The sequence below is a fragment of the Notothenia rossii genome (assembly GCF_949606895.1).
Source record: "Notothenia rossii genome assembly, chromosome: 6".
In the NCBI taxonomy this organism is placed as follows: domain Eukaryota; kingdom Metazoa; phylum Chordata; class Actinopteri; order Perciformes; family Nototheniidae; genus Notothenia; species Notothenia rossii.
In genome coordinates this window covers 5,418,902-5,440,282 of record NC_136909.1, presented here as the reverse complement: position 1 = coordinate 5,440,282, position 21,381 = coordinate 5,418,902, and the positions used below count along the sequence as shown (strand labels likewise).

The 21,381-nt window shown below is 41.8% G+C and overlaps 3 protein-coding genes across 4 annotated transcripts in view; 2 read left to right on the top strand and 1 right to left on the bottom strand.

Annotated features, from left to right (window-relative positions):
- The window catches only part of LOC307043880 (breakpoint cluster region protein), a 65,719-nt gene extending 58,786 nt beyond the window's left edge, over positions 1-6,933 (bottom strand). The window contains exons 1-5 of one of the 2 annotated variants that reach the window (XM_079688806.1): positions 6,726-6,933; positions 6,344-6,598; positions 5,471-5,793; positions 3,620-4,204; positions 760-1,071 (exon numbers count right to left, since the gene is read on the bottom strand). In XM_079688806.1, coding sequence (XP_079544932.1) covers positions 760-1,071; positions 3,620-4,204; positions 5,471-5,747 — 1,174 coding nt within the window. In that variant the 5' untranslated portion in view covers positions 5,748-5,793; positions 6,344-6,598; positions 6,726-6,933. The remainder of the gene's footprint in view (positions 1-759; positions 1,072-3,619; positions 4,205-5,470; positions 5,794-6,343; positions 6,599-6,725) is intronic. The other variant, XM_079688807.1, reaches the window with a different exon arrangement.
- A 5,101-nt stretch (positions 6,934-12,034) lies between these two features.
- LOC307043883 (tripartite motif-containing protein 16-like) lies at positions 12,035-14,616 on the top strand. Its single transcript, XM_079688813.1, has one exon. The coding sequence runs from the start codon at positions 12,074-12,076 to the stop codon at positions 13,736-13,738; it is 1,665 nt and encodes a 554-aa protein (XP_079544939.1). The 5' UTR covers positions 12,035-12,073; the 3' UTR covers positions 13,739-14,616.
- A 2,080-nt stretch (positions 14,617-16,696) lies between these two features.
- The window catches only part of ift81 (intraflagellar transport 81 homolog), a 19,176-nt gene continuing 14,491 nt past the window's right edge, over positions 16,697-21,381 (top strand). The window contains exons 1-5 of the mRNA XM_079687078.1: positions 16,697-17,157; positions 18,449-18,552; positions 19,062-19,242; positions 19,334-19,423; positions 19,842-19,907. Of these exons, the coding sequence (XP_079543204.1) occupies positions 17,014-17,157; positions 18,449-18,552; positions 19,062-19,242; positions 19,334-19,423; positions 19,842-19,907 (585 nt within the window). The 5' untranslated portion in view covers positions 16,697-17,013. The remainder of the gene's footprint in view (positions 17,158-18,448; positions 18,553-19,061; positions 19,243-19,333; positions 19,424-19,841; positions 19,908-21,381) is intronic.

The following is a 21,381-nucleotide window of genomic DNA, read 5'->3' as shown; positions in this document are numbered from 1 at the left end:
TTCAATATTTTCAAACCCATATAAAAATGAAATGTAATTGTAATTAACATCCTCCTGTCAACTGTGACTGCGTTGTATTCCTTTGAGCATGCGTTAGCTTCCAGAAGATTTCCTAAATGTACTTTTTATACATTTTTACCATGCACTTTTTTAGATGTTGGTGCTTTATAACGTTATATTTGAACCGGATATGATTTTGTTTTGGTCCAGTGTACAGTTGATACCCATCAAATGTTAAATAAATCTACGTATCAATAAAATATTGCCAATACTACATCACTGTACTTTAACACAGCCTTTAAACAAAGTAAAACAACACTTAGGGTATCCAAAATCCATGAAAAATAATGGGCCTCAAATCAGAATAATATCAATATATAACGCCAAATCTCGCGATACAATGATTTCACTTCCTTACAGAGCCCCTCCTCCAACACACACGAACGCGCACATGACCAATGAGGCACGAGATAAGTTTGTGCACAGATGGAAGGCTGACACGCAGGTAGGCCATCCAGTTATTTTAGCCGGGCCGGCTCAGATGATTGGTCGTGCTTTTTACAGCGCCACGGCTTCCAGAGATGACGTTTTTGTCAAAGCACTTCAGATATTCATTGCTATCGAGATGTTAAGAGCATTCCATGGAATATAACAAAAAGTGTTTCTCGAGCCGGCTTCTCAAACTTACCTACCCCACCTTTAATATAATAATCCTTCCAAATAAAAGTCCTCAGTAATGCTCTGTGTGGGGTCTCTTACCCAGATCCTGCCCACTGTGGTCCTGGGAGTTCCTGCTGGAGGTGTTGGATTCTCCGTCTCCGCTCCAGATCTTTCCCGTCTTGCGGACCCCGATGACGGCGGCCTCGCAGACGACCCCCTGCTGCTTCAGGCGCTTCTGAGCCAGCGGGGTGGGGGGGCTGCTGCTGCCGAGGGAGGGGGAGCGGCTCTTCTCCCGGTACAGGGGGAAGGTGGAGGGGCTGGGGGACACGAGGCTGGACGGACCCGATGAGAAGTCCTCCTCGCTGGAGGTCAGGTTCTCGTTGGAGCTGCAGTCCGGCGTGTAGCCTCCGCCTAACAGGGGGGGGGGGGGAATCAAGATTCATCACAATGTTTAAATAGATGTGTTTATTCCACACATGGCAGTTATTTTAAAGTTCACCTATTATGCAGAATCCTCTTCTTCATGTCTCTTCTACATCAACATGTGTCCCCTCTTCTTCATGTCTCTTCTACATCAACACTGTCCCCTCTTCTTCATGTCTCTTCTACATCAACATGTGTCCCCTCTTCTTCATGTCTCTTCTACATCAACACTGTCCCCTCTTCTTCATGTCTCTTCTACATCAACATGTGTCCCCTCTTCTTCATGTCTCTTCTACATCAACACTGTCCCCTCTTCTTCATGTCTCTTCTACATCAACATGTGTCCCCTCTTCTTCATGTCTCTTCTACATCAACACTGTCCCCTCTTCTTCATGTCTCTTCTACATCAACATGTGTCCCCTCTTCTTCATGTCTCTTCTACATCAACATGTGTCCCCTCTTCTTCATGTCTCTTCTACATCAACACTGTCCCCTCTTCTTCATGTCTCTTCTACATCAACATGTATCTCCTCTTCTTCATGTCTCTTCTACATCAACACTGTCCCCTCTTCCTCATGTCTCTTCTACATCAACATGTGTCCCCTCTTCTTCATGTCTCTTCTACATCAACACTGTCCCCTCTTCTTCATGTCTCTTCTACATCAACATGTGTCCCCTCTTCTTCATGTCTCTTCTACATCAACACTGTCCCCTCTTCTTCATGTCTCTTCTACATCAACATGTGTCCCCTCTTCTTCATGTCTCTTCTACATCAACACTGTCCCCTCTTCTTCATGTCTCTTCTACATCAACATGTGTCCCCTCTTCTTCATGTCTCTTCTACATCAACACTGTCCCCTCTTCTTCATGTCTCTTCTACATCAACATGTGTCCCCTCTTCTTCATGTCTCTTCTACATCAACATGTGTCCCCTCTTCTTCATGTCTCTTCTACATCAACACTGTCCCCTCTTCTTCATGTCTCTTCTACATCAACATGTATCTCCTCTTCTTCATGTCTCTTCTACATCAACACTGTCCCCTCTTCCTCATGTCTCTTCTACATCAACATGTGTCCCCTCTTCTTCATGTCTCTTCTACATCAACACTGTCCCCTCTTCTTCATGTCTCTTCTACATCAACATGTATCCCCTCTTCTTCATGTCTTTTCTACATCAACACTGTCCCCTCTTCTTCATGTCTCTTCTACATCAACATGTGTCCCCTCTTCTTCATGTCTCTTCTACATCAACATGTGTCCCCTCTTCTTCATGTCTCTTCTACATCAACACTGTCCCCTCTTCTTCATGTCTCTTCTACATCAACATGTATCCCCTCTTCTTCATGTCTCTTCTACATCAACACTGTCCCCTCTTCTTCATGTCTCTTCTACATCAACATGTGTCCCCTCTTCTTCATGTCTCTTCTACATCAACATGTGTCCCCTCTTCTTCATGTCTCTTCTACATCAACATGTGTCCCCTCTACTTCATGTCTCTTCTACATCAACATGTGTCCCCTCTTCTTCATGTCTCTTCTACATCAACACTGTCCCCTCTTCCTCATGTCTCTTCTACATCAACATGTGTCCCCTCTTCTTCATGTCTCTTTACATCAACATGTGTCCCCTCTTCTTCATGTCTCTTCTACATCAACATGTGTCCCCTCTTCTTCATGTCTCTTCTACATCAACATGTGTCCCCTCTTCTTCATGTCTCTTCTACATCAACATGTGTCCCCTCTTCTCCATGTCTCTTCTACATCAACATGTGTCCCCTCTTCTTCATGTCTCTTCTACATCAACATGTGTCCCCTCTTCTCCATGTCTCTTCTACATCAACATGTGTCTCCTCTGTGGAAAGAGACTCTGAAAGTTTCAGGAACAAAGATTCTCTCTCTTTTTGATCCATTTCTATAAAAACCTGTCTGAAAATGAGCTGATCAGATTTTGGCCACTTGATGATGTCATAACAATGTTTTGGCTTGTAACCATGAGCCAATCACCAACCAAGGTAACCCCCCCCCCCACCTTATCACCTGAATCTCCTCCTAGAGCACCATTAGGCGCCTTCACACCGGAGTTCCGATAGTTCCTGGGATTTTGCGTTCACACCAAAAAGATCTGGAACTAGAACTTTTTTTTTTGCAAACCTTTCCACCCCTTTTTCAGTCCCTACTAGAGAGATGGTGCTTTCATGGGAGGAAAAATTTCCAATTTCTGATTGGCTGGGCGAATTGCAAACCACGCCCCGTAAAACCCCGAAAAATGTTGTGAAGCCGCCATTTTATTTGCTCGCATTAGCATTATTAGCATTAGCCCAGCGCACCAACGGAGAGAGACTAACTTATGGCAACACAAAATAAAACGTGGGAGCGAAACAGGGCTGAAACAGAGGGGATTATGGGTAATGCTACAATGATCTGTTTGGTGTTTGGAGACAAACATTTCAGAGACATGCTTTGTATCTGAGAGCTATAATACATTGATGAAAAACAGTATAATAGGGGACCTTTAATGATAAAAGACACACACTCACCTCCCACATCGTCAAAGCTCCCTGGAGAGTAGGACCTCCGGGGCCAGGTGAGGTGAGCCTCCTCCTCCTGGCTGTGGTCCCGGATGTGGATCACTCGAGGCTCCCCCTCCCCCATCATCCCCCCCACGTACACACTGGTGTAGGGCTGGCACTCTGATCCCCCCCCCGCCTCCTCGTACGCCCCGTTGACTCCCTCCGTGGATCTCCCTCTCTGCACCTTACTGATGTCCCCCGATGCAGCAGAAAGGTTCCCAGGAAGTGAATGCAGGGACCGTTTCCTCTCCATCTGCATGGCCTGACTCCCCAGGGTGCTGATCTTGTCCGAAACCTCCCTGTCGTTGACTTTGACCAGGCCTCGCTCGTGGTGGTACTCCATGTTCACGTAGAAGGGCTTCTCCATCACCGACAGGCCCCTCCCGTCCCCTGCAGAGTGAGAGTTGGCCCTCCTGATGCGCTCAAAGTTGGACCTCAGAGCGGCAACAGAGCCTGTGCTTGGAGGATACTCAGGAACCTCTGGACCAACATCTTTCGGTTTGCTCTGAGACGCTGCATCCACCTCCAGATGTGCTTTACTGCTAACTTCATCTGTGTGCAGAGGTGGAAGAAGTGTTCAGATGCTTCACTTGGGTCAAAAGAACCAATACATTACTGTCAAAGTACTTCATTACAAGTAAAAGTCCTGCATTCAAAATCGTACTCCTGCTGTGTTCGTTTCTCCAGCCTTACTTTGGTGTTCTTAGTCCAATTTTAACTGCTCTTAAATTAACACAAAACTCATTAATCATCACCAAATGTTATTTAACTCCCTTTTAAGCTGTGAACAATGTCTCAGGCTACTGGTTTACATGAATAACTGCAGAGAAAATCCAATAATAGACACTGAAAATGTCATGCTTGTCGATTTGTGGGTGTGTACTATCTGGTGGATGGACATAAACCCATGCACTTCCTATAGCGGTCACCAAAGGTCTTACAAAGTTGACTAAACCACCCAAAATGCAATGAAAGTGGTGATCAGTAATTACATTATATGTTCTAATGCCTACTGTGGAGGATATCATAAGGCCCTGAGGCAACAATATGTAAAACACAGTATATATTATTGATGAAAGTAGTAAAACGGTCAGATTTGACCTGAACACAACTTGAGGGTTAAGTTCAAGTACAAAAGTATTATCAACAAAATGCACTGAAAGTATAAAAAGGTAGAAGTAATCATTGTGCAGAAAAAGGACCTTTATGTGTGTATAAAATCAGATTTTTATATGTGACATTTCTAGATAATTTTGATGTGTTTTACTGATGTAGACAAAAAAAGTTCTGATTGACTTTTTGTGAAATATTTAAATAATTTGACTCTTTTGTGACTTTAAGAGTTGGTCCACTAGTTACATTTTTAGAGATGTATTTTGTTAAAAGTAGCTAAAGCTGTTAATTACATTATTTCCCTTTATTATTATTTTAACCCGTTACCCTAGTGATATATGTCCTTTCCACTGGGAATTTGAATGTACTTGCTGCTAATGTTTTATTATTTTAAATATTGTTAACTTATGTAATGCTTGACAACACTGCCGCTGTGACAAACAAATGTCCCAGTTTGGGATAAATAAAGTATCTATCTAAATGTAGTGGAGCAGAAGTACAAAGTAGCATACAAAGGAAATACTAATAAGTACAAGTACCTCAAAATTGCACTTAAGTACACTAAGTAAATGTACTTCCCACCTCTGGACATAACAAAGACTTTGTTTCACAGAGCTGGCAAACATCTGGCTGATATTTGGTACTAAGGATTGATTGCCTTCTTACATCCAGCTCAACCAGGTAATGTCAAGTGAATGTGCCCACCTGTGTCTGTGTGCTGGTCTCCATCGTTGATCTGTGGAGAGTTTTTAAATCCCCACCGCTGCCCATCGTAGGATTTCCTCTCTTTGGCCAGCAGAGTCTGCAGGTAGATCATGCGGAAACGCTCCTTGTTCACTTCCTTCTCCAGTTGTCTGATGGACGTCTTGCATTTGTCCAGCTCCTGCTCGATGTTCCCCATTGACTCCAGATCCATGCAGGGGGGGTCAGACTCAGGGAACTGGGCTTTCCATGCAGCCACAAACCCCACCGGCTCCACCATGATGATGATTATTATTCAGAGGGGGGAGGAGTACTCATATCGTGTACTACAAGTAGAAAGTGTAGGAATACTCTGTTACAGTAAAAGTCCCGCATTCGAAATGTTACTCAAGTAGAAAAGTATTCTCATCAAAATATAGTGAAAGTAGCGACAGTAAAAGTAGTCATTGTGCAGATTGGTCCATTTCAGAATAATATATATGATATGTTTTATAATGATTGATCATGAAAGTGTTCTCAAAGCTGGTGAAGGTGCAGCTAGTTTGAATGACTTTGTATACTGCAGGGTAGCTTGTGGATTTACTCCAGGTGGAACTAAAGTCTGATTTAACACTTGGTTATATTTCACATCATTCATCCACATCTGTGAAGTAACTAAAGGTATTAAATACATGTAGTGGAGTCAAAGTACACCCTTTACCTCTGAACTGTAGTGGAGTAGAAGTATGAAGTAGCATAACATGTAAAGTCGCTCAAAAAGGTACAATATTTGAGTAAATGTAATTAGTTACTTAAAATCACTGTGTTAATATTATACCTCTAACATAGACTATTCAATCAAAACATCAATTTTTGAAGCTGGATCTGACTGTTTACCTTCCATAGTGTTATCCAGAGGTAGAATCCACTTTAAAGTGAGCATTTACTCACAAACACAAAGAGAAAATCCTCTCTCCTTACTCCTCTTGATGCAGTCCACAAAAAAAAGATTGTTATCCTTATTCCTGGTGTTTAAACCCTTCTTTGTGCCCGTCTATTCTCTGGAGATGTGTCCCCCTCTGTGTTTGCTGTCAGACTGAATCTCTGCTGCCTTCTCTCTTTCAGTCAGCGGGAAGAGAGGAGGGGCTTACACTGCAAATGCATGAAGAAAAAACGTACAATAATATGTCAAAATGCGAGTTTACAGGCAGAGCTGAGGAAGTGTTGAAAAACACCTTGACAGCTGTGAGAAATATATCAAAAAAGCATAACAACTGACATTGCAAGACATACGTAGTCCAACGTCGTAGAGAAGAAAGAGGATTTTTTGCAAGAAGGTGAAGGGGAACGAGATCCTGATTTTCAAAACAACTACCTGCTTCTATTTTTAGCCCCAAAAAGACTACATGTTGCCTTAATTTCCATCTTTGGTCTCCCTTAGCTTTATATATGTCTCTCTTTCGGACCCACTTCGCACTTGTGCTTTTAGTTTTCTCTGAAAACTCAGCTGATTAATCCTCCCAAAGTTCATTGTGTCACAACCTGAAGCAGAGCTGTGAGGAAATGTCGCCACCTGTCGGTCAGAGACTGTAATTACAGAGAGGTGCGTTCACGGGTACATTCAAGTATGGACAGTGGTAGAAAGTAACCAAGTGTATTTACTCAAGTATTGTACTCAAGTACTTTTTTGCCATATTTGTACTTTACTTAAGTATTTCCATTTCATGCTAGTTTATACTTTTTACTCCACTACATTCCGCATAATAAGTGTTTTTACATTGTATGCTTTAAATTGATTTGATTCTTATACTTTTGTACTTTTAATTAAGCAAAGTCTTGAAATAAGGACTTTTAATTGTAACGCAGTATTTTAAGACGATGGTATTTGTACTTTTAAAGGACCTAAATACTTATTCGAAACACTTAGTATGGAGAGCGGTACTGTGTTCACGTACAGAGCATAAGTACAGAGGATGCGTTTAAGAACAGCATTTTGAGATTTACCAAAAATGCTTTTTATATTGACTATATATTGGCCAATATCATTTATATACTATTGCTCGATTTATTTGTAGGCTTTGTATTTTTAAAGCTTTATTTATTTTGAGTATGTGAACTTTTTTTTAATATCTTTTGTATTTATGTTTTACTTTTATAATTATAATACATAATAAAACATGTTTATACTTGTATTTTAAATTAAATTAGATCCATATATTTACTCATTCAGGACGATCATGTTATCTGTGTTGCTTGTTTAGTCAGACGATATTAACATAATTACACACAGCGTAGAGCCATCATTTATTTCATATAAGGGATTTATTTACAACATGTACACATTACAATGTATTGAAGGCAGAGCATAGTAACAATATATAATATCAGTAAGCAAAGGCCTTGTAACGGTCTTAATCCATAATAAAACATAAGGAGTAATAAGTTAAATATATATATAAAACTTCACAGATTCAACAAGGAGTCTGTTTAACAGATGAGACGATGTTTTGTTTTACTTCTGAGCAAGTGTTAATTAATATTCGCCCCAAACTCTCACACATTTGTCACCTGGAAGCATTATTAACACGGACATTTTTGCAGTAGTAACTCCATATAAACTCAAAAACACATTGTAACATGAACGGCTTTTTAAATAGACTAATACATTTCATATCACTAATACTTTACTGACTCAGGTGTAGGAGAGTATTCCTGTTTTATCAGTATAACGTTATGCTACTTTCCAGTGTTGGTTTCTATAAGGTACTCTGTTTGACGTTTCTATTCTCAGATGTTGTAAAAATAACTTTAGCTACGACAGATGCACAGACAATCAGAAATGCCAGTCCAAGGTAGATCAAGAGGTCTCTCTGTCTCTCTGTTATTAGACTCTCTGGTTGTAGACCCTCTGGTATTGGACTCTGTGGTTGTGGACCCTCTGGTTGTGGTCTCTCTTTGGTTCCCTGAGTTTTGAGCTCAGCCGTGGAAAATGACAGTTAGGAGAAAACCACATTTTACTGATAACAAGGAATAAATACAGTCCTATTCTCCATCAGAAGTTGCGATGACCTCGCCTCTTTATTTACTATTCAAATTAATTTAGAATTTGCATATTAAAGAAGTTTTACTTCAGATTCATCCTTATATTGTGTTGCAAGAATGAGTCCTAAAGATGAGAAATGAGAAAGTATTTTACCAATTCTGGTTCCCTCCTATAGAAGTCAATTGTTTCTTGAACGTGTTATTAGTCAGATGCCTGAAATAAGGTCTGTGGTTAACACAAGCTGAATAGATCTTAACGTATTTTTCTACGACATAAAATCTGTCAGTAAATACCTCACTAGTGGATTCAAAAACAGTGGTTGCTCACAAGTGTCTAAATGAGACGACTAAACTTCATCACGCCCAATATTAGCCGCCTTTAGCTTAGCGGTGGAAACGTGAAGTCATGTGACCGTGCTGTAGTTCCTTTAGAGCCCAACATTAGCCGCCTTTAGCTTAGCGGTGGTGAAGTGAAGTCATGTGACCACGCTGTAGTTCCTTTAGAGCCCAACATTAGCCGCCTTTAGCTTAGCGGTGGTGAAGTGAAGTCATTTGACCGTGCTGTAGTTCCTTTATAGCCCAACATTAGCCACCTTTAGCTTAGCGGAGGTGACGTGAAGTCATGTGACCGTGCTGTGGTTCCTTTATAGCCCAACATTAGCCTCCTTTAGCTTAGCGGTGGTGACGTGAAGTCATGTGACCGTGCTGTAGTTCCTTTATAGCCCAACATTAGCCACCTTTAGCTTAGCGGAGATGACGTGAAGTCATGTGACCGTGCTGTGGTTCCTTTATAGCCCAACATTAGCCTCCTTTAGCTTAGCGGTGGTGACGTGAAGTCATGTGACCGTGCTGTAGTTCCTTTATAGCCCAACATTAGCCACCTTTAGCTTAGCGGAGATGACGTGAAGTCATGTGACCGTGCTGTGGTTCCTTTATAGCCCAACATTAGCCTCCTTTAGCTTAGCGGTGGTGACGTGAAGTCATGTGACCGTGCTGTAGTTCCTTTATAGCCCAACATTAGCCGCCTTTAGCTTAGCGGTGTTGACGTGAAGTCATGTGACTGTGCTGTAGTTCCTTTATAGCCCAACATTAGCCGCCTTTAGCTTAGCGGTGGTGACGTGAAGTCATGTGACCGTGCTGTAGTTCCTTTTTAGCCTTACGCTACGTTTTTCCTTCAAAAATCATAAATTGGTGTTAATAGGTGGAGATAATTCTGCAGGAAAAACACGTGAAAGTATCATAAACGGTTGTTTGACACAGATATTATTTTCTGCAATAATCCAATAATTGATTTGAAAAATCCCATTGCTTTTTGTTGAGGGAATACTCGGATGCTAACTTCTGGGTCAGCCTACAAAAGAAAGTCATCGCTGCACCCCTCTTTGCAACACATTACTTTTACTAAATCAACTTACCAGTGACTTTGAGCCAGCATCTCCCATTGTTACTCCCATGTTCAATAAACACTTTACACACATAAAGTCCTGAGTCTTCCATCCCGAGTCTGGACACGTGAAATCTGAGGTGTCGTTCTCTGAGGACGTCTTTGTCCCACTGTACTCGCCTTGCAAACTGTTGATCCTGAGACCCTCGGACCTCAACACCTCTATGTAGATAAAGCAGGACTGAGGGCCCAACATCAGATACGAGATGACAGAAGACAGAAAGGAAAGGGTGGGAAATGCCATTTTCGGTGGTGAACGTCCACTCCATTGTGATGTCCTGGTTCTCCTTTGCCTGATAGGAAGACTGAGTCACATTCACCTCAAAGTTTCCTGTTGAGGAAACACAGAGGGAAACTTCGGACTGAATCTAGAGATGTGGAGACTTTAAGTTCTTAGAGCTGCTAATGTTTGGCCAAATGCAGATGGTAGTGTATTCATTCAATGAGGTGTACTCTTATTACAAAGATGGAAAACGAAGGTACAAAAGTAGTAAGAGGAACCAGGGAAGAAAGAACAAGAAAATATTTTTATTCCAACCCAGTCTCACGACATTTCGTGTTATAGTCACAACATTTAATCTATTGATTCGTGTTCACCAACACGATTTTCCCCTTCTTCTTTTTTTCGTGTCACACAGAACGATTTTAAAAGCAATAGGCGCTTTCACACCGCATTACTTTTCCCACAAAGGTTAATCAGAACTTAGTTCATGAGAACTCTTTAGTTCTCATGAACTAAGTACAGATCGCGTTCACACCGGAATAAGTCCCTGGGGGAGGATTAGGCAAATGAAGCCGTTGACGTCACTTCTTCTTCTTCTGCTTTGGGTTTACTGGCATGCCGCAAACAACTTCACGACGAATGCCACCCGAAGTCCCCGGCCGGAAGTCCCCGGAGTTGGGGACTAGCTTGAGTAGAAGCTGCTGGGACTCCCAGCATCTTTTGATCCCGTTTGAATTGTGCCACAAATTCAAATGTTTGTCATTGATTTCAATACCTTTTTTTTCGAAATAAGTTGTGAATGCACATTGATTTCTATATAAAAGCCCCACCCCCCCACACAATACTAGGCCTACTACTACTACTACTACTACTACTACTACTACTACTAGTACTTACGGTAAAAACGACTTACTGTGCATCCAACTATTAAATCAATCAGCTATTTCAGGACATTGAGGCTATACATGTACAGTGGAGGAAACAAGTATTTAACCCCTTCAGATTTTGTAAGTTTACCAACTTATTTTACAACTAAAAGCTCTTTTCAAATGAAGAGGAGGTTGTAACCGAGTCTCTGGGTTTCTCAATCGCGAGGATGATGGCTTGGTAGTCGCGTACCTCCAAGTCACTTCCTTCAGAAACGAAGCAAGTATGCTTCCAAGCCACGGCTTCGGAAAACGAAGAAGAATGGAACAGGCTAACAAGTGTACCACTCTCTCTAACGGTTTCAACATAAACTGTTCCGAAAATAAATACCTCACGATGTCTATCTAATTATGAACTTGCTTTACTTTCACGGAAACACATTTTTGGTGATAACAAAAGTAACATATTTACCAACACATGTTCTACGCCACTACATACTTAAATTTAAATGTGTGCAGCGTCGGTTCAGCCATTCTCCGCGACGGTTTTTTAAATTGGTCTGTGCACAAAGCATTGTGGGGATTTTAAGGACGCGAAGTCTACCCATGTGCAGCCTCGAAATTTCCCCCAAACCAAGGACGCGGCCTCGGCGGAATTCCAAGTATGCTGGAGATTGGAACGGTCCTGCTGCGCCACTTGATGACGTAGCATCCTTGAAATATTGGCTTGGAAGCCAGTATCCTCGAGATTGAGAAACGGCCTCTGTATGGGTCAGAGTCTGAGCGCTGCTCCTCCTCCTGGAATGAGTGAGAGTTTGATAAGCCCTCCCTCTTCTTCCGGCTCTCAGACACAGCCAGCTCCACTCTGTACTTCCTGGTTCCTCCCCTTCAGATCCACACTGAGGAGGAAGGGTGTAACCAACATGTGGGTAAAGCACAAGAGCTGATAGGCCACATTCACTGCACACACACATGCTGTTCAGATAACAAGTCACACTAGTTTCATATCTCAGGAAGTGAAACTCACACACTCGCTGCTACTGAGAGGTGAAATGGCGCAGAAAGGAGTTCAGCTCGACCGGGAAATGTTATCTTGTTCGATCTGTCTGGATCTACTGAAGGATCCGGTGACCACTTCCTGTGGACACAGCTACTGCATGAAGTGTATTAAAGGCTTCTGGGACGGAGAGGATGAGAAGAAGATCCACAGTTGCCCTCAGTGCAGGCAGAGCTTCACACCGAGGCCTGTCCTGCTGAAAAACACCATGTTAGCAGCTTTAGTGGAGGAGCTGAAGAAGACTGGACCCCCACCTGCTCCTGCTGATCTCTGCTATGCTGGAGCTGGAGATGTAGCCTGTGATTTCTGCACTGGGAGCAAACTGAGAGCCTGTAAGTCCTGCCTCGTGTGTCTGGCCTCTTACTGTGACCAACACCTCCAGCCTCATTATGAATCACCTGTCTTTAAAAAACACAAGCTGGTGGAGCCCTCCAAGAAGCTCCAGGAGAACATCTGCTCTGGTCACGACGAGGTGATGAAGCTGTTCTGCCGCACTGATCAGCAGAGTATCTGTTATATCTGCACTATGGACGAACACAAAGGACACGACACGGTGTCAGCTGCAGCAGAGAGGACTGAGAGGCAGAGAGAGCTGGAGGGGAGTCGACTAAACATCCAGCAGAGAATCCAGGACGGAGAGAAGGAGGTGAAGCTGCTTCAGCAGGAGGTGGAGGCCGTCAATGGCTCTGCTGAGAAAGCAGTGGAGGACAGTGAGAAGATGTTCACTGAGCTGATCCGTCTCATGGAGAAAAGAAGCTCTGATGTGAAGCAGCAGCTCAGATCCCAGCAGGAGAGAGAAGTGAGTGGAGTCAGAGAGCTCCAGGAGAAGCTGGAGCAGGAGATCTCTGAGCTGAAGAGGAGAGACGCTGAGCTGAAGCTGCTGTCTCACACAGAGGACCACAACCACTTTCTGCTCAGCTACCCCTCCTCACTGCCAGCCCTCAGTGAAGCTACACACTCCTCCAGCATCAACATCCGTCCTCTGAGATACTTTGAGGACGTGACGGCGGCCCTGTCAGCAGTCAGAGACAAACTACAGGACGTCCTGAGAGAGGAATGGACAAACGTCTCACCGACTGAAGTGGAGGTTTTACTGTCAGCAGCAGAGCCCACCACCAGAGCTGGGTTCTTAACATATTCACAGGAGATCACTCTGGATCCAAACACAGCACACACAGAGCTGGTATTATCTGAGGGGAGCAGAAAAGCAACACTCATGGAACAACATCAGCCTTATTCTAGTCAACCAGACAGATTCACTGGATGGTCTCAGGTCCTGAGTAGAGAGAGTCTGACTGGACGTTGTTACTGGGAGGTGGAGCGGAGAGGGAGAGCAGTTGAAGTAGCAGTCTCATACAAGAATATCAGCAGAGCAGGGGAGGAAAGTGGATTTGGACTCAATGACAAATCTTGGTCCTTAGTTTGTTTCCATAACAGTTATTCATTTCTTTACAACAGTATCATCACTCCTGTCTCAGGTCCTCTGTCCTCCAGAGTAGGAGTGTACCTGGATCACAGAGCAGGTGTTCTGTCCTTCTACAGCGTCTCTGAAACCATGACTCTCCTCCACAGAGTCCAGACCACGTTCACTCAGCCGCTACATGCTGGAGTTTGTTTTTGTTATTATGGAGACACAGCTGAGTTTTGTAAACTCAAATAGCCTGAAGTCCTTGGAGGAACTCTTCTACTTCTTAAACTCACCGTGTGTCCATCAGAGCTGATTGTCCATGTCTTCACTGCAGAGATCAGCTGTCAATCAAACATGATGGGCGGGGCTTCAACATCTTCTCACGAGTTGTTCTGTAGATGTTGGACTTTCTTCCGGCTCCTTCCTGTGTCTGTGTAGCCATGGAGGCTGTCACTGCTCAGGAGGATCCTTGTTCACCTGAACTGATTTGTAAACTTTGCTCTAAATCTGTGTTGGATATTTCTTTTGATTCTTGTTGTTGTTTCTCTTGTAATGCACGAGTCTTCAGAGAGAAAGCAGCAGAGCTTCTTTTATTCTACACATTTTATTCTGGTTCTAAAACAACAGAGACATTTATAATCACATGTATTATTCTGACAGATTAAATGTTATTGTTGCCCAAATTAATTAACACATGAGTTCCCAGATGGTTATAACACTTATTTCATCATCACATGTTTATTTAAAATGATATTACTTACTGTCATGATCATAATCAATAAGTACATCATTTATTATTCTGCTGTAAATAGCTTAGAGTCTTTGCTCAGGAAATACATTGTATAATATTACAGTTATTGTTTTGCAGACTAATTGTTGTTGTTGTTGTTGTTGTTGTTGTCCAAATAGAAAGTGGGTACTCTGATGTTTTATAGAACATAACTTATCATGATAATAATCAATAAGGACATCATGTCTGATTCTGTTTGAAATAGCTGAGATGAAACACATTCATGGTGTGGAGAAAGAGAAACTGATCATGAAATCATTGAACACACTTTACTGATGGGATGTGTGATCAAATGAAATGTTTGGATCATTAATAAAGGTTTGTCTTTCAAAAACAAAAACAGGATGTTCTTCTTGTGTTATGTCCAAGGTGCCATACGAAGCTGATGGAGAACATGTGGAAGTGATCTGAGACTAAATGAAGCTCAGCGCAAGTTCAACCAGGAATGTTACCCTCTCTCCTCTCAATAAGTGTGTTTCAGGCAGAGGCGCGGGAAGGTATTTTGAGTGGGGGTGCTGAGGTGCTGGACTCCATTAAACACTATTACGGGCACTATAGAGCAGGCACAAAAAAACTCCCCACACGCAAACACACAGTAAACCTGCGACTGTTACAATGAAGGCTCGATAATCAGCTCACGGCATATAGGCAGGGGTAAAGTGCTATTTTTTACGAGTGGGGAGCGGACCTCACCTCCTCTAGGGAGGTCCGGGGGGATGCTCCCCGGGAAGATTTTTTTTAAATATTGAAATTAAAAGCATCAATCTGGTGCACTTTGAGAGCAACATTAGGAGATCTATGGATACATCTCTCAACATCCAGATGAAACACAACTGTAAGCAGATGTTCTTTTTCTTTATGGATATTTTACAAATCACTCCCCTTTCAAACTGTATTCTTGTTTTACTGCCATATAGTATTTCATAACTGTTTTTCCTTTATTCTCTTATTTTTTTTATAACTATAATGATCATATGAAGGTGTGCCGCGGAAATAATCTTTTGAATAATTTTTGACCAAACCGTTTGAGACCCACTGAGATACCTTAGACTAAAGTTAACTATCTAAACACTCAGAGAGTCCTTTAGCTCACCTGAGCCTCTCAGTCTGAGAGGAGAGCTCTCCTCCAGCTTGTTGTGGAACAAACAGCTCCGTATGTCCGTTAGTGCAGCTAGCTAACCAGATGCTAACAACACGGTCCCTGCTGCTGGCACCGGTCCCTCTCTCTCTCCCCCTCTCTCACACACACTAAATGCGCTATTTCCGCACACACAGAGCCGCGAGCTTGAATGACACAAGCACACTTTTATTTCCATGCAACTCTCTGATTGGTCTGGTGTCTTGCCTCTGTTGCATTCACTGAACACGGGAAATTACAGTCCTGCCGTCCTCTCTAGTGTCTTGATGAGGTTCACGTAAAGCACGGTTAATGTATTATATTATTGAGGTAGAATTGTCCGGGGCTACAGAAAAAACATTCGGGGCAGGCCAAGATATTATTTTACCAACAATGTGGAATTTATTGGCTACATATTACACAGATTATGCACAGCGGGAGCAGCAATAACTCAAATAATAATTCAGACAGGGGAGCTCCGCACCCCCTGCCTGCCGCTAGGGGGTGCTGCAGCGCCCTCAGCACCCCCCTTCCCGCGCCCATGGTTTCAGGTGACTCGATGCAACCCTCCTCCACCGCTTTTCACCTCCTGTCCCTCTGAATCCAGGTTCAACCTAAGCCCCTCCCCTTCAGACCGAACCCAACTATCCATTCACCACCACCAGTGCCTAGACCCCGGGGGTATGTTTTTATTCTTCTTGCTTACATATTCCATTACAGCAGCACAATCTAGCGGCTCTTAGTATTGACACATATGTATTGAAATGTGTTGCTGCAGGTCACCTTTAGCTCTCTGAAGAGATGGATGATGTCATGTGTGTACTTCATTATAACTAAATACCTTTACTGTACTTACAGTAAGCAGAATTCTAGGGTATCATGAGTATTTTCTGCTGTTTTATACTATATGTTAGTTTGTGTGTCTGAACACCTTGTTTCTCTTGTGCATTAAGAACACTTGTGTTAGGGCACGATTTAACAATAAATAGGTTTTATACAATATAAAATACCACTTACGGTCCGCCCTCCCATGCCACCATGACCTCTTGCCCTCCCTTTGCCACCCCATGTAAAATGTTCTAGAACCGCCACTGCCCAGCCCCCACCCACCCAGAATCCACTTGGAAGTTAATAAAAACAGCAATTACTCACAAACACAAGGAGAAAAGCTTCTACTTTACACCACTGTTTGGTTGTAGAACTCTTTATATATGAACAGTCTAAAGTTTAATTTAGTGACTAATTGCGCATATTCAGCGCAACCGAACTTTCTCTAATCATACTGTCAACGCTGCTTCCGGTTAGCAACCAATCCGCGACGCCTCTCTGGTTACCATGGTGACGACAACTGCTAACTTTCTGTCCGCAAACTAGTCAGCGAAAGAAGCAACAACAGCGAAATAAGACACGGATTGTAAACTTGACTGTAATATTTGTAAGTAGTTGTTTGCTTCCGTCACCAGGGGGTCGGGTGGATTTATTTTTAAAACATTTATTTGCAGGTTAAATTGCTTATTAGTCGACGTCAGAGAGCTAGGTAGCTTAAGCTAAGCGTTAGCTCGGAGGCTAATCCAGAACACAAGAGGATTCAGTTGTTAAGTTAGTTGTATATCCTCCAAGATGAGTGAGCAGCTGAGGTTCATCGTGGAGCAGCTCAACAGAGAGCCGTTCAAGAAGAGCTTCAACCTGATCACGTTTGACTCTCTGGACCCCATGCAGCTGCTGCAGATCCTCAACGATGTTCTGGCTGAAATAGACCCAAAGGTGAGAGACTAGCTTCAATAAGAACCAAGGCTCTACTCAGTACAGATGTGCAAACAGTGTGACATGTTGTAAACTATCATTCTGAGGGTGGTATTCTTGAATGAATCTGAACTAATGTGTCTGCATAAAAACATGATCATATAATAACCATCAAAAATATAATACTGTGAAAAGATCCGTTCAGCATGACGAGGACTATTACTTTGGATACCTAGGTACATTTAGCAGATAATACATCTTCTGTGCTTTATATATTTTTTGTATCATGGGTCATTGTGCAGGATGAGTAGACGTATTGTACTTTAAGTATATTTTGATTCTAATACCTGTGTACTTTTACTAAAGTCACATTTTGAAATCAGGACTTTTACTAGTAGTGGAGTATTTTAAGACCATGGTATTTGTACTTTTGCTTAAGTAAAGGATCTCAGTACTTCTTTCACCTCTGGCTATTTGCTGCAACTTATATATGGACATAGTTACGTATTAATTGTACTTTACTTGAGTACCTGCATTTTCTGAGACTTCTACTCCACTGCATCTCAGAGGCAACTTTTTGTGTGTGCAGTAATGGGGCTGGAGAAGTGTGTAATATATTCATTTATGCCACAATATTCTAAGGTTGCCCTATGTGCACTTGTATAAACATATTTAGTATTTTGTCATTCAGGGTTCTTAAGGTCATTAAAAACCTGGAAAAGTCATTGAAATTCAAAGTGCTAATTCCAGGCCCTGGAAAAGTTATGGAAAACAATATTTTCCCCAAAGTTTTGGAAAAGTCATGGAAATTTAACTGAAGTTGCATCAAATATAATTTGTTTTATCTAATCGCAGAAATAGTAATACTATAATGATAATAAATACTGTATCGTATAGTAATGAAACGTAAAATGGCATTAACTGTGGAGGTATTTTGCTGGTGAGAGATTTGAGTTGCTTTAGCTGTAGAAGCTAAGTATGATTTAGATAGGCACAACATGTTTCATATGCAGACCTTATTTTCCTGTTCCATGTTAAAATAAACCATTTTCAGTGGTACCGCTGTGAAAGAGTAATTTTTTGGGCCATGGAAAATGAGGTAAAGGTCCTGGAGAAGTCATGGAAAATCATTAGTGAAAAAGTGTATGAACCCTGGTCATTTAACTTCTGCTGCTTGACTTAAGGATGAATGATCTCTAATGAAATAAACATTAGCCACAGAAGAGGTTCAGCTGTTTCAATGAATCCTGTCCTAGTGCAACGTTCTTTACTGACTGACCCCTTCCACCTGTGCTGCTCTTTTTGCCTTCAGCATGCTATGGATATCCGTGAAGAACTGCCAGAACAAACCATAAGGAGAATGTGTGCTCTGCTGGGGATGCTGAAGTACAAACCTCCTGGCAACCCGTCTGATGTGTGAGTTAAAACATCCAACGAGAACTCCACCAACCACACCTCATTCAGTGACTCAGCTCACACCCACTCCCACCTGTTACTATGCGGCGAACATCTCATATGGGCCACCAATCTCTAACCAGAGAGCTATCAGGCATCCCTTTTTATTATTTATTATAATGTACATATTTGTATAGAGAACTGCACAATCATTCAAATGCCTTTTGGAGATAAGCAAATGGCAAATGAAAATACTTTGTACAGACAGGCAGGCAGGCAGACATTTCAGACACTAGAAATAAACAGACCAAAATATTTCTGAAATAGAAATAAAATAGCATTAAAAAGTTTTAAAAAATATATACCTGTGGAAATACAAATTTCAGTAAGAAATATAACGCAGGATATTATTTAGCAGGAAATGGATTATTGAAAATGAAAATGAATATAAATGTAAAATGAACAGTGGTAAGAGTAATGTTATATCTGGCCCTAGTGATATATCCTTTGCTTCTCTCCTGGTGTTGCAGGAGCAGCTTCCGGCAGGGTCTGGTGAGCGGCAGTACGCCCGTGGTTCACCCCATCCTGCACTGGCTGCTGCAGAGACTCCCTGAGCTGAAGAAGAGAGCCTACCTAGCTCGCTTCCTGTTCAAACTGGAGGTACCCGCTGAGTTCCTGCAGGATGACGTCATCAACGACACCTCTCACCAGGTCGGCAACATATCTCACGTTACATTTCATAGTTTGAGAAATAACCTTAAGAAGCAAAAGAAGTCATTAATGTTGTGTGTCTACTCTACAGTATGAGGAGCTGGTGGAGAGTTTTAAGACGTATCATAAGGAGTGTGAGCTGCTGAGGACTTCAGGCTTCTCCACAGCAGAAATCAGGAGGGTGAGAAACACTTGGTGAATGTTTACCATCTATTAAGCAATCTTTCCTGCAAGAAAATACTCGTTCAGTCTCTCGAATATAGAGATTTGTTGCTTTTTCTGTCAGATATTAAAGTGAATATCTTTAGGTTTTTGAATGACAAGACATTTAATGAAGACATGGTCTTTGAGAAACTTGGGATGGACATTTTCATAATGTTCTCACCTTTTAAAGACCTAATGGTTAATGGCTTTCTCTAGATTTGATTTGATAAGACAATGAAAATAATTGTGAGCTGCAGCCCTTTGTGTTTGCAATGTGTGTAACTTATAAGTCATTTTGATGAATACGTTTTCAGTTTATGTAATTGATATGATGATGTATCTTCTGAAGCTTAGTGGTCCTGCACTCACATGATCCCTCTTTTGTCCAACGACAGGACATCGGTGCGATGGAGGAAGAGAAGGACCAACTCATCAAGCGTGTGGACAGACTGAAGAAGAGGGTGAGTCAAACTACATGCTCTGAAGGCTTTGGGATTTACTGAGGAATGAAAACATGACCGAGGCATAACTCCCAGCTTCTCTGATAGAGCTGCCAGGCTGTGAAGTAATGAGCTGTTGATCAAAGCCCGGCCAAAAGGTCAAACCTGACTCTGGTTGAGAGGTGTCTGGGTATTTCTGCTCTCCGTGTGCCGGCTTGATGGTGCAGAGTCATATACACACACATCCTTTACTCAAGTACTAGTACAGATACTCGTGTTTAAAAATACTCTGGTGAAAGTAGAAGTACTGACTAAACTTCTTTACTCAAGTCAAAGTAAAGAGGCTTTGAAATGTACTTCAGTAAAAAGTACCCATAACTAGCAGCTGTTTTAAAGAGTACCTGACCTCCCTTTATATTAATAGAACAATAATGTCATTGTTAGCTAATGAATGTTTCCATGGTGACCAACGGCAACATGACAACGTTTTCATTGGTCCCTCTTCTTTAGAGAAGACCAGGAAATGATGGATACACGGATCGTGTTCAAATCAATAGGCACGCAATGACTCTAAATAATAATGATCACGCCACCAAACACACATTCAGACTAAAGGAACCAGCCTGTTTGGAAAATGAGAGAAGTAGAAAGTACAGGTATTTGTGTTCAACATGTAAGAAGTAGAAAGTACAGGTATTTGTGTTCAACATGTAAGAAGTAGAAAGTACAGGTATTTGGGTTCAACATGTAAGAAGTAGAAAGTACAGGTATTTGTGTTCAACATGTAAGAAGTAGAAAGTACAGGTATTTGGGTTCAACATATAAGAAGTAGAAAGTACAGGTATTTGTGTTCAACATGTAAGAAGTAGAAAGTACAGGTATTTGGGTTCAACATGTAAGAAGTAGAAAGTACAGGTATTTGGGTTCAAAATGTAAGAAGTAGAAAGTACAGGTATTTGTGTTCAACATGTAAGAAGTAGAAAGTACAGGTATTTGGGTTCAACATGTAAGAAGTAGAAAGTACAGGTATTTGGGTTCAACATGTAAGAAGTAGAAAGTACAGGTATTTGTGTTCAACATGTAAGAAGTAGAAAGTACAGGTATTTGTGTTCAACATGTAAGAAGTAGAAAGTACAGGTATTTGTGTTCAACATGTAAGAAGTAGAAAGTACAGGTATTTGTGTTCAACATGTAAGAAGTAGAAAGTACAGGTATTTGAGTTCAACATGTAAGAAGTAGAAAGTACAGGTATTTGTGTTCAACATGTAAGAAGTAGAAAGTACAGGTATTTGTGTTCAACATGTAAGAAGTAGAAAGTACAGGTATTTGTGTTCAACATGTAAGAAGTAGAAAGTACAGGTATTTGTGTTCAACATGTAAGAAGTAGAAAGTAAAAAGTCATCAGAAAAATAAGTAGTGGAGTAAAGTACTGATACCAGAAAGATGTGCTTAAGTACACTAACAAAGTATTTGTACTCCTCTACTTCCCACCTCT

What these genes read in the sequence shown, in the direction of transcription:
- LOC307043883 (XM_079688813.1), top strand. Translation starts at nt 12,074, where the DNA reads ATGGCGCAGAAAGGAGTTCAGCTCGACCGGGAAATGTTATCTTGTTCG.